At 39.8% G+C, this 13,181-nt stretch overlaps 1 protein-coding gene across 6 annotated transcripts in view; it reads right to left on the bottom strand.

Moving 5' to 3' along the window:
• Positions 1–13,181, bottom strand: part of DAAM2 (dishevelled associated activator of morphogenesis 2) — a 221,433-nt gene that overhangs the window by 118,291 nt on the left and 89,961 nt on the right. For all 6 annotated transcript variants that reach the window (XM_051782852.1, XM_051782850.1, XM_051782854.1 and 3 more), the window contains one exon: positions 4,122–4,324. In XM_051782852.1, the coding sequence (XP_051638812.1) occupies positions 4,122–4,295 (174 nt within the window). In that variant the 5' untranslated portion in view covers positions 4,296–4,324. The remainder of the gene's footprint in view (positions 1–4,121; positions 4,325–13,181) is intronic.

The raw sequence follows: 13,181 nt of genomic DNA, 5'->3' as shown, positions 1-13,181 counted from the left end.
CCTTCTCAAATACCATTACCATCTCATGGCCAGTAACAAAAGAAACAAAGAGAAATAATAAAAGCACAAGCTCTTACACTGCTCTTTCCTCTGTGCTGGCATTCTTTACATTTTTCTGTTTTTCCTGATTTGCCACCATTTAAATCACCCTTCTTGGCATGGTCTGGGTACCTATCTGGGATTATGTTGGTGGTATAAGAGAGATCTAGATGGCAAAATCTTTAGTGCCAAGCAGCATATCACCTTTAACCAACAAGAAGATTCCACGATTCTAATACTGAGCAAAGGGAATTCACTGTGACAAGAACACACTGCTCCTAACAAATATGAACAAGGAGATGGAGAAGCTGTTCCATGAAAAATAATTATTTTCCCTTGCCTTGGAATAGTTCTTCCAGATTCTTCTATAGTTCCTGTTCAGTCAATAAATCTGTGCAAGGAAAAACATGTGTGCTTAGCACAGACATTTTTGCCATCAGGTACAAAACTGGTTTAGGGCCTGACAATAGACCACCAACTGCAACAGCACTATACTACATGGTAGTACACACAGTGCCAGCTGAGAAGAGAGACTGAGGAAGGAAGCAGAAGTGAAGCTGTGATGCCTTGATGGCCAGGTAGGGCCAGTTTTACAATTTGCAAGGCACAGGACCAGTCCACACCCCTTAATTTCTAAAGCCTCTCTTTTTTGCCTGTTCATTGAAGGAGAGACACTAAAGCCACGAAAGTGGCTCTTTGAGGGGTAAGGTTTGTGGTCACAAATATTTTTGTTTGCTTTTTGTTATGTGCACCTAAACTTCTGATAAGGACTTATCTGTACTGTTACCATTGCATTAATCCCAAGTCAATCCCTGCCAGCAGAGAGCTACTACATCTTCTCCTGTCTCAGCCCCAAAAAATCAGACCAAATCATCCTGAGCTCATACATGTATACCTGCCTCAGTCTGGAGACTACTCAAGTTTGAAAGCTATGAATGGGTCATGTGAATCCACCACAAATAAGGGATCCCAACACACTCCAAAATCATCCTCTTGAAAAATGGACATCTCCAAATTCAGTTTTCATGGTACTAATTTAAGTACCACAAGAACAGGAAGAGACATGCTTCTGGTCCTCAAAATGTCAGTTTTCTTCAGAAAGTCAGGTAGAAACATACTGATTGTTTACTGGAATGGAAAATGCATCACAAGGAAGGCTTCTCCAGCACAGCTAGGCTTAGCTTTTCTTCTCATTAACTCTTACATGGGAAAATGCCCCAGATTTTAACTGCAACGAGGGAAAAAATAAGGCTTTTAAAAATTCATTCAAGCACATCAGTGTTTCATTATACCCTTTGTAGAGCAGATGGCAAGATGAGGCTATACCCCCTGGGCCTGCTTCAGGGAGCCAACACAAATGCTTCTCTCACTTCGGATCTCAGATGATGTTGGTGTCATCATTTCACTTGGGGATTTAGGTCAAAAGGCTTTACACTCAAATCTGGTTTTTATATAGTACAAGTGCACCCAGACTAGGCCCTAACGGATAAGCAGCAGGGAGCTAGTGCACAGCACAGAGCTCTCTCAGGCACTTCCAGGTCGCTGATTTACACTGGTGCATTTACAGGCTGAATCTTTCTAATCCAATTAGAATCTCATCTGAGCTGTCAATACAGATGTAGCCTGTTTTATTTTAGTGACTCATAGAACATGCATTAATCTGGACCTATGGACAAACTAGCCCTTCTAGGCAAATTCTGCATTCTGCCAGCCCAGTTTCTAGCCCAGGTTTTTTCCTCTTATAAAGCCCATAACTGCTCTTATGTTACCTTTCTAATCAAGAACTCCTATGGACATGCATTACCATCCTATTTGACTGCTTTATAAAAATGTGTAATGTACATCATTAGCCTTCTGAAAAACAGCACTTTTCTTTCCCAGCTCCCTTCTCATGCAATGATGGCTAGGGTACTATCATTAAGTATAAGAACTGAATATGATCTGTTTTCATTTCAATAGCTTCATTTGTTTGAAATGCATATGCCAGTTATAAGCTGTCAGCACATTTAATAAGTTATAGCATAGAGCAACAACTCTCAAACTACTGGGGCCAAAAATTTTTACAGATCATCACGTATACTTGTCATTAAATTTTGCACCAGAAACATTATAAATTATACTGTTTAATAGACTTCCATAAGGCAGCTGTGAGATGTTTTGCCACAAGCACATGGAACACCAGTATTTGCCAGACATAAAACTAAAAGCACCATTAATACCACCGCAAACTCTCAAACTCCTCATAAAACTGATACCCTTCTCAGTAAGCAAAAGCCCAGCAGCAACTCAAACAGGTCTTTCACTATGACCCAAAGGTAAACAAGCTCCAGTTTTAGCCAGTCAGGTTCAAGAGCAAAGCACATCTGTTGGTGACATCTTCAGGAAGGCTGGGTTGAATGCTTCAACGGATCTTCGTATTGGAGAGGCATGAACTTTGATACAGCAGTTCAAGCTTTGCATGTGAAAGCCAATACTTAAGCAGCATCCAGAAATAAATTGTCAGCAGAGCAGATTACAGATTACACTCTTACTCATGAGAGATATCCATCACCACGCAGAATTCTCCACAGTCAGACAGCTGCATTTTCTGAGAGGAATTCAAGTAGTCTCACATAAAAGGCGAACTGACTTAAATATAGACCAGAATTCTGTGAAATATTTCCATAAGAGAAGATTCCTCATCTGCTAATTAGTTTGAAGCAAGTAGACTCTCTTCTGCTGCACATATTATTCTTCCTGAAACAGTTGCAAATCCTATTGACTCCTTTCTACACCCCTGCCATAGAATACTGAAAATGCTAATGGGTGCTAGGGAAGGTGAAAACAGTTAATGGAAAAGAAATCCATACCAATTTTCTATGTACACAGAAAGCAACTTTTGACTGATGAAGTCCTTGAGCTGAAAGTTTTTAGAGGGTTGGAGAGTATCCTGGAAAAGACCACCCTATGGTCACATCTTATATTCTTCACTAGGCATCTGCTTTGGACCCCATCTTGAAACAAGAGCCTGGGCTAGGTTGTCAGACCACTGATCTAACAAACTACAGCTGTCCCCATATTTGGTATGACATACTATAGTTGCCCATATATTAACTTCCACTTGCATACCCAAATTATATGGTTATTTTCATTGCTACAGCACTTTGAAGCTATGGTCATGGATAAGAATTTAATGGGCTAATGTTATAGTGTAATGTAGAAAGACTACTTGCAAATTCCTCTAATTCTGAGATCCAATATTTTCTGTTCTATCCCTTACAGATATCTCACGTTACATAACCTCCAATCTCAGAATGGCAATGAGATATCTAATAAACTGCATCAAATGGGCATCACCTTTACAACATAGATTGCAAAACAACCCAGCCCTATGACCTCTGCCTGTGTTTTGCATGCAGGCTGAACAAGTAGGCAAAGACAGTGAAGTCGTTTGATGCCAGGCATGAAAAGCAAGTGTCTGGCTCCTGGAGTCTGCAACATTTACCACAAAAGCAAACAACAAAGTTCATCTGAAATAGTTCCTTCCCTTCCTGTTTATGGTTTTTGCTGCAACAGCACCGTTTCATGGTTCAAAGGCAGTTGGATGATGAAACATAATTAGCATGGTCATCTGATTCTTATACCTCACCGGCAGAATGTTACTGATCAACAAAACAGAATAATCCTTATTTTATAGATCCACAAACCTTAAGATTTTCCAGCGTAGTATATTATACAGCAGATTTTATCCCAAAATTGTTAACAAGAAATTGACTGTCAGTTCTCTCTAGAGGACTTATGAGGTTCCTTCTAATATGCCCAATCCTACACCTGGAGAATTGCATAGTGCTATGAAAATTAATTAGCATATTTAAGCATTTAGTTGTACTTATACCCAGTGCCACTATCATCCGTCCTGTCACTTGCTGCCTTTGTCCCACCAAGGAACTTGTCATAAAAGAATGAAAAAGAAAAAAAAAAAGCTTCAACAGAAGCTTTTTTTTCCCCTATCTCTAATAAATCCCTTAAGTCCTTTTACTCCTCTTTTGAAGGGAGGAGTTCATCCACCCACTAAATATATCAATCTGTCAGCAGAAACTTACCACAAGTTCGGAGAATCTGGCATTGAGCTCTTCTGCTGGTGGGATTGGGACAGAAAACTCAAGGAATTGGAGGGGATTATTGTCCTTGAGGTTGATTTCAGGGAGGTCACTACCCCCAAAACAACAAAGAAATCCCAAGGCATGACGATTCCGCTTCCGGGGGGCCATGATCATGGTGTATGATGCTATCTTCTGATCATGTTCTGCAGGGAGAAAAAAAAACCAAACAAAACCAACAGACATTAGATGATTAACAAGACTGTTGAATCTGCACAGCTCTCTGCAGTTACAATGGCTGTCACTGGAGTAACAGCTGGAAGACGACAGAAGGAGCTGATACACAAAAGACCAAAATAAACACTCAACCTAGACAAGGTAGCTAAGCTTTATTATGGTATATTAACACAGTGTAAAATCACTTCTCTCAATGTTTCTGAAAAGGCTTTACAAACTCAGTGTGGGATTTCCCAGATTTATCAGCAATGCTCAGTAGCCAAGGTTGAATTCTACCACTGAATGCTGGTTTGGCCTTTCTCTCACTACTATAATAAAGGAACCAAAGTATCTGAAGCAAAAAAGCATGTGCTGGAGAATTTACCCAGAGCACATGGAAGAGTCTTCCAAAGGTACCCCAATTTGATCAATATAAAATGAACAACAAAACAACAAAGTAGAAATCAAACTTTCTATCACTCTGGAGCCAGACCACCAAACATTCACTTTTCCCTTTATGACTAGGACTATCACAGTAGGACCATTTCATCTATCCCACTTTCAAATGCATGTAAGTAGTTTGGGCTGCCTTATGTATTCAGGAAAGAAATATAACAGTGCTAATGCATGCTTTCAAATTTACATTTGAGCTGCCAGATCCCATCTTGACAGGATCCAGGCTTGAGGGGCTTTGGTATGAGGAGTATAAAGGGAGGCCTGAAGGAGAAGCTGGGAAGCGACAGATTTCACTACCACACAACACCGTTTGTGAGCAGCCCATCCAAACAGGAAGTCTCCTGCCAGCAGTTTGAAAGGAGGGATCTGTGCAGTGCACAGAGAGCCACATATTTTGCCCTTTTAAGGGACTTGTTGTTTGACAGCTCAGGGGCTTATTTGTGTTATATTTTTAAGGACTTCACTTTTTCACTTAATCTGCAGAATAAGCTATATCCTTAGAGAGTAAATAGCTAAAGCTTGTTGTGATGCCCATCTCCCTGGGCATGGAACAGGGGAGCAGAAGAGAGGTGGCAGGTGAACCACACCACAGAATCCTGGATGCTGTATCAGCAGCAACACAGCTGAGCTTTGTCATCAGAGCAGCTGCTGCCCTAACCTGCCCCACAATGCTCTGGTCTGTTTGCCTGCCAGAACAAAGCTGCTTTGAGCTTTCACAGAGACTAAGTAGCTGTGCAAGGAGAAAGCACCTTTGGAAAAGCAGTTGCATAGTGGGACTTAACATAGAGCGCACAGCCAGAAGCTCTCCAGGGACTTTTTGTGCAGAAATCAGCATGCTCACTCAAGAAAAACCTAAGCAACAAACAACAAAAAAAGTGCCCAAACCACCCAAACCTCCACCCTTGTGGCACTGTGCGCCTGGCAGAAATTACCTGCCCTACTTTGCACTGGGATTAATTTATCTAGTACCTTCTCTTATGCACTGGAGGGGCATCAGCTGCAACTCTCAAGCAGCTGAAAGGAAAGTGAACTGCTACTAAGTAGTCTTTTGGTGTGCCCACTTTGCTTTGCTCTGGGTGCCAACTCTGCAAGGGGTGGTACGTTTCAGCAGGACTCAGTAGGGCAGGATGTTGCTGGCTTCAAAAGCCCATTCATAAGAACACTGGTTCTCACTAGGAGATGTCAAAGGTCAACTTGAACCGGTCTTTGACACAGCTTCAGTCAGTAAAACCAAAATGCCCTCAAATCTGTCACAATAATGTGCATGGCAACTTCTGTTTCCTATCAGTAATGGAGACATAAGAGATTCAGCTGTTAAAAGATTTCATGAGAGAGCCTCAGAAGCTAAACTTGTACGCTACAGACCATCCTCTCAAGGATTACTCCAAGTGCAATCCCCTTTATGGCAATCTGGTCATGAATGAGATCAGAACCACCTAGTTTGACAAAACTTTGTTTTGGAAGGAACTCAAATCAATGAGACAAACCTGATTTACATGAAATATAATAACATTTACATCAATTCAACTGTACCCAAGCTCTGGCCCACTGTATAAAGGCTTCCCTACCAACCGTCAAAGGACTAGCATTCTCTGGAGCATCCTTGGAAAAACTGGTTGAGACATTGAAGTGATAGGACCATCTTCCTTTATGAGCTCAGGTCAAGACTTTGGTATAAAATCCTCGAAAAGAGGTACCTTACCAGGAAATGAGCACTACATGAACGGATGTGGAGGTCAGCATTTTCTATGGGGTAAGTACTGCCCTGCTCAGGCCTCCACAGGTTGTCCTGTACTGACGTTTTATCACTTAGCTTTCATCTTAAGCAGGTTCATCTAAGAAGTGAACAGTCTCCAGTCCTTCTTCTTCCATAATGCTGAGAAATACACAAGCTAGTGTTGGTTACTGTGATGTTTTTACAGAATCAGCAGTTCCTTGGGATCCATACCTGAGAAACTCCCAGCTACTCAGCTTTTGCTACTCTGCAAAAAGGTGCAGAGCTCACGTGAACAGTAACCTTGCCTCGCTTTCACAAAGCATCATTCCATTGCATAACTCATGCTCGGAACACTGGCATTTTCCAGGTCCATCCCTAAGCAGCATGCATGAAATTCATACTGGCACAGGGGGGTAAAACACCACTTCTGTATTGCTACAACACTCTAATTGTAGATAGGTAAGATGTCTAGATGCTTTCAAAATAAGAACAATTGAGGACTGCTAGAGAGGAATCCAGCACAGGCATTCTAGAATTGAATCACTGAATGAATACATGATATTTCTAAGTGGGACCACTGTCTCTCTAAAGGTTAAGCCTACCAGTAACAGGACTCAGAAGGACATCTACTTAAGTTGCACTGTTTGTGCTATGTAAGAATTAATTACAACTCTAACATTTTTGTTGGTAGCCATAGTTTTTTACAAAATAAATATTTTCCAATAACCTCCAAGTTAATTATCTTTTCCTTTTCTTTCTCTTTCTTTTGACTTTCCTCTGTCAAGAATCAAATCTAGGGAAAATGTGCTTCCAAATAATGGGGCAGGTGGGGTGAGAGGCAACAAAGAAAATGAAGAAAACAGCATCTTTCATTTTCCTGAGTGGTAATTGATAGCAAAGCTGACGTAAAAATTTATGAAAATAACAAAAGGTGGTGGTTTTTTATTCTAATGAAAGCTCTATTGTCTTTCAACTTCTTGTAAGTAAAAATGAAATGTGTGAAATTATCTATTTCTATGTATACTTCCAGTGAGAATCAAGAGGAAATCTCTCTCTGGAGAGAATCCCACTATTACACATAACTCCCTCCCACAGCTCTTCTCAGTTCCACTGTTTTGCCCTTTTGCACAACACAAACAAGTTGCTGTCATTTCAACAGCTAACCACACACCCGCTCCTCGTAGCGATCCCTCTCCTGCTTCCCAGCCCCATCTGTGGTTCAGCTCAGGTCAGGAGTCACAGCCTGGAACTTTGCCCAAGGTCTAATTATAACAACGTCCTCTTCCTCTGACAGAGCGTACGTGTTCATTTCTAAACCATTTGGCCCAGTGACCAAACATAATTAAGTTAATGCAATTTTTCCAAGTCTTATCAGAAGTTTTAGCCACATGGGATGGGATCCATGATAACTACACGAGGATCCTCTTTCAGTTGCTTTCTAAACTGCTGCCTCAGTCTCACTCTTCTCTTCATTCTCATCTCAGAAATCATATGAGATTTTCATGCCAACATATGCTAACTAAACAACGTTCCACAAACAGTAAGACACCTGAAACAACTGCCAGCAGCTGTCCTATACAAGAGAGCTGATTATTACAGTTTTACCTCACTGTTCTGTCCTTCGATACAGTGAATAGCCAGAGCACAACGGTAGCTAAAACAGAGAAAACTACTTTTGCATCACCACCTTTGGAAAAAAGGAAGAAAGATAACTCAGTGGTTTAACTATAAACACACGCAGTCCAGCAAAACCCATATGCAATGTAAGGAAACATTAATGGAAAACAGTTCCAGAGCTGAATCTCCACTTATCATCAACAGACACATAATGTTGGTAGATGCAGCCACAGCTCTCACCTGAGTGGGAAGCATGGGACTAAATATAAGACGAAGAATCACTGCCCACACTGATTTATGCTAGTAGGAAAGGAATCAAAGTGAATAATTTCAGTTTCCCTGTAAATCTATCTTTCTTTATGGCAGGATAAAACATATAAATGTAATGTGTGATCACAGAAGTAGAAAGAAACCTGAATTCAGACTGGTTTGGAACATAAACCAACTCACCCTCAACCCCCAAATCCAAGTTCAGTCTCTATACTATTCGACTATTAAATAATAAATCACAAGAAATTCATGGTAATAAAACAGCTACCTTTATTGTCATTTATTGATAATGAAATCAAGAAAATAAGCACCATGCTCAAAACAGTCCCAATATACACACTGGATAAAGCTAAAGAGCTTCATACTGATCCTATGCTCAGTTCTCTGGACCATATTACTTCTTCAGTACTTCTTCAGATGGTGAAACTATGAACTTTGCAGCATGTTCCAATTACCATGGGAATTTTCCATGTATGTCACATGTGATGTGACAGATGTCAGATGCACTATAAGGCAATTGCAGCATGGGGGATGGGGAAAGGAAGCAGACAAGCAATCCATTTGTTGCATCTTTAATAGTAACCCAACTCCCTGGCTTGGATTTGTCACCAGACTAAGGAGCCTCCTGGTCTCCAGGGCACAAAACAGCAACAAAACCCCATGAAGTTAAAATCTTTTTTTTCAGGGAGGGTAATGCTTCCTGAAGATCACACCTGTTTGCTATGTTGGACAGGAAGGTACTGGACCCAAAAGAGATCACTGGAAACAAGCAGGGTCCTGTGCACAAGACCCTGGAAAACTTGGAAAATGAGCATGGTCCCATGCAGCAATGGCCACTCAGTCCTAGTGAGCCAAGCCCACTCATAACAGTTCCACCACAGGAGAGAGGGCAGCTCGAAACACTGCATTTTGAAGCCAGTTCACAGATTTTTCCTCCCACAATACATCAAAACAAGGGTGCAGGTCTCTCAGTTGTTATAAGGACTTTGCAAGACAGTTCAGGCACTCAGCTCTGATCTGTTTTACATACCTTCCCATTAAAACTGAGATGGTTGATAATTTCAAAGCATTTCATAGACCTAAAGATTGTCTCCTGTTATATACATAATATTATATGTTATTAATATTTATTTAATTTTTATTCATGTCTTTACCTCGGAAGTATGTCCTGAGGTAAGAGAAAAGGCAAGGACTATTTGAAGGCTGTCAGGTGTAACTATATCCATGAACCTACTTAATGCAACGTGTCTGTCAAAAATCTCTTTATTTTTAATACTTTAAGGATGCTCAAGATGTGCTGGATGACTAATGACCACTAATGTTAGTCTGTTAATGCCCACAAATCCAATATGTCTTACCTGATACCAATTTAACAACACACAGCAACAACAAAAAAAGCTAGAGTGTAGGGGACCTTTCCCTTCTGAAAGATTATTTTGCAACACTTTCTCTGTGAATGAGAGGAAAAAAACTCTACAGAAAAAAACAAATGAAACCAAAAACCTAACAAAACCCCAAAACCAACCAATCAAACAAAAAAAACAAAAACAAAACCACAAAACCCATCAAACAGAAAAAAAAGCCAATAGAAAGAAAAAAGATACCAGCAGGTTCCTTGAACCCCTCCAAATCCATTAATCCATCCAAATTGTGTTCATAGGAAAACAATTTAAAAAGAACAGTCAAATTCAAAATACAAAGTGAAGTGAGCAACAAAGGAGTAAAAGTCAGTGCCATGAATCTGGTTAGTAATAATTTATTATTTTTTTACACCTTTTTTTCCACACTTTAATCAAGTACAGATTAATAATTTTGTCTATTTAACTGAGCTGGCCAAACAATCCATTCACTCTTTACCTGCTAAAAAGTTTTTTTTATTTTTGCAGATGTATTAGTTTCCTTAAACTATCACTCCACACAGACATTTGCAAGGTCAAAACTAATCTATCCTCCTAGACACCAAATTCTGAGTCTTAGTTATAATATTGCAACTCATTAGATACAAGTAAATCTACATATCTTTAAGGTTTCTGAATGGTAATGTCACTACCACATCTTAGGCTGCAAACAAAACAAGTAAAATTCACAACCTAAGTGTTTATTGAGAATATATATGTCCTTAATCTCCTCAGTGATTGTACCACAGATTCACATTCTAATTTCAATTCCACACTTAGGCATGCTTGCCAACAGTTCAAATCACCATGGTGGTGGAGCAAACAGGACTGCATACTGCCTAAATGTAATCAACTTTTCTGGTTTGAGTGCAAGTCTGGAGTCCTGTCCTTTCCTTGCCCAAACGCTCCACCTCCCATACTACTTCTAAGTTCTCTAGTGTTGCAGCACTGCAGTTTGAGTAACATCTACTGATAACCTCCACTTCCTTCTCAATCAGAAAGCGACTGCTACCAAGATCAATTTTCCTGTCTTCCTCACCATGAACCACATTTGTCTAAAGATTACCAATTCTCTTCTATTAAAAAAAAAAAAGTTTCTCCTTCACAGTCTTAGTTCTTCCTTTCCATCTTTTCTACCAGTTTTATTTGTATTCTCTACTTTTTTCACTGTTTCATTGCAATATCTACATTTTCTTTCATGACAACCATTAGATTTGAAAAGGCTTCTTGTAGCCACTTACTCTGTCTCAAACTGCAGAACTCTTTTTTTTTTTTTTAAGGAGATATTGAAAAGAAAAACAATCCTAAAGAGACACCTACTGCATGACACAAGCTGTAAAGATGGCACCACACTTTGAGTATGTTTTACTTTTGTTATATTTTACTTTATGGTCCTAGCTGTGGCACTGAGGCTGTAGCTGCTCCAGTGTAGGGTCTTAATTACCTGCTTAAAGTAGTTATTTTACAGTGTCAAGTAGACCGAGGTACTATACAGTAGGCCAGCAAAAAGGTAATCACCTGGTTGGAATCTGGCCAGGACACAACAGGTTCACACCCCAGTAATGATGCTGCTGTAGAGGCAGTGTTTAGCAGTGTCCACAAATCCAGCATGGATAAATTCATGCTTTAAGAAATAATGGAATTTATGCAATGATTTTCCATACCACAGCTACACTAGATGGGTTGGTTTGTTATGTCATTGTTGATCAAATTGCTGTGACAGTAAGAGCCAGTGGGAAATACACTACATAAAAGCAAACAGGAAAAGAATCCCACAAACCCCCCAGGTGCCACCCCAAGACCCAATTCTGACTAAGACCATGCAGTAGCAAGTCTTTTCAAACACTGTCTACAACATTGAGATTTTACTTTTGAAATAACTGAGATCCTAAAAACGTTATTTTTAAAGCTTGTCAAGAATAAACTGTAATCCTAGGGCTATAAATTCAGGAAAATACTATAATCCCAGTTCGTATCTGTTCTACTCAACAGAGGGGTTCTGAACTGTGTTTTCTAGAAGCTACAGATCTAGACAGTAGAGCCTAAGTTAGACTCTCAATTTTCTTTACTTTCTTTTGGTGATGGGTACAACACTGTGATGCAATTTTACAGAAAAAAAAAGTGCCTTGGAAGCTGGAGTATGAGATGAAGCCTTTATTCAATATAAGAAATCATAGAATGAAGATTAAATTGATCATGATAACATCAGTCAAGCAGACATTCACACTGACAGCCAGAACCAGCACATCGCTCCTTCAGTCTCAAAGCAGAAGATTATTTTCCTCTAGAGAAAGATGAAGTCCTGTGCCTTTTACAAGTCTGTGGTATGAAATATCTTTACAGTCATGGGTACGCAACTGGCTCTAATAAGTAATGTTTGTCAGTTCTATCCATAAGATCAACTCCCAAGGATGAGACATCCACACCCCAGAGCAAAGTCTTTGATCATCTTAAGAAAGAAGCCAAGGGATTGAGTGATATGGAGAACGAGGTGTCCCACTCAATCTTCTATGCCAAAAGATCAGGAATACTAGTAAAGCAAATTACTACTTTAGATTAGTACTAAAGCTTGGTCTGGGAACTTAAAATCTCTGCAATATTTCTATTGGGAGAAGTGGGGTTTAGTTACAAAGGAAGTCAATCCAGAGTTTCCCAGTAGCACTAATAACTGCCACGTCAGAAGAATGAACACACAAAACCCCATTACTAAGGGCGTCCCTGTCTTGTTTGAGTCATTGTAATTTTTCCATTCTGTCATTGCCCAATTATTTCCAGACATGATGTAACTATTTTGCCAAGGGATTTGGGAGTCAAAATGTTGCCGTTGTTGTCATCATTATCCTGGGTGCCTGAATTTTCCAGACAAAATAAGCAGCTGAGGGCATTAGAGTGCCTCTACTGAGAGAGAAATACTCTGTAAGAACTGCCAGTGTGCTCCAAGAAAAACAAACAAATGGTAAAGGTCCAATTACATCTTCCCAAACTCCAGCTCATTTCCATGTGAAATGCTGTTTTCTTATTCAGACAATCAGTAGAAGAATATTTCATATGTTGTCTGATGTTATCATAGCATAAAAAAATTGATTTCCACTCTAACACTCTAATCAGGGCCACTATGGGATGTTAAAACTCATGGAAATATGCCTTGGTTATAACCACTGGAAACTAAACACAGATGTAGATGTACAAGTGCTATCTTCACTATTGACAGGTAAATCAACTACCTGCACCAGTAAAATTTTCCTGAAGTTCCCTCACTGGAAAAAGCAACTCAGTCTTTATAGCAAATGGGTATAACTGGGGGAAAACCCAACACTGAGACCATTTGGACTTCTACGTATTTTTTGTGGATAGTACCAAATCATTTCAAAACTAATGTTCATCAAGGTC

This window comes from Manacus candei, unplaced genomic scaffold, assembly GCF_025592945.1.
Source record: "Manacus candei isolate 608988 ecotype Guabito, Panama unplaced genomic scaffold, ASM2559294v1 h1tg000017l, whole genome shotgun sequence".
NCBI lineage: Eukaryota > Metazoa > Chordata > Aves > Passeriformes > Pipridae > Manacus > Manacus candei.
Note: the sequence above shows the minus strand (reverse complement) of the source record. Positions and strands in the feature narration are given on the sequence as shown.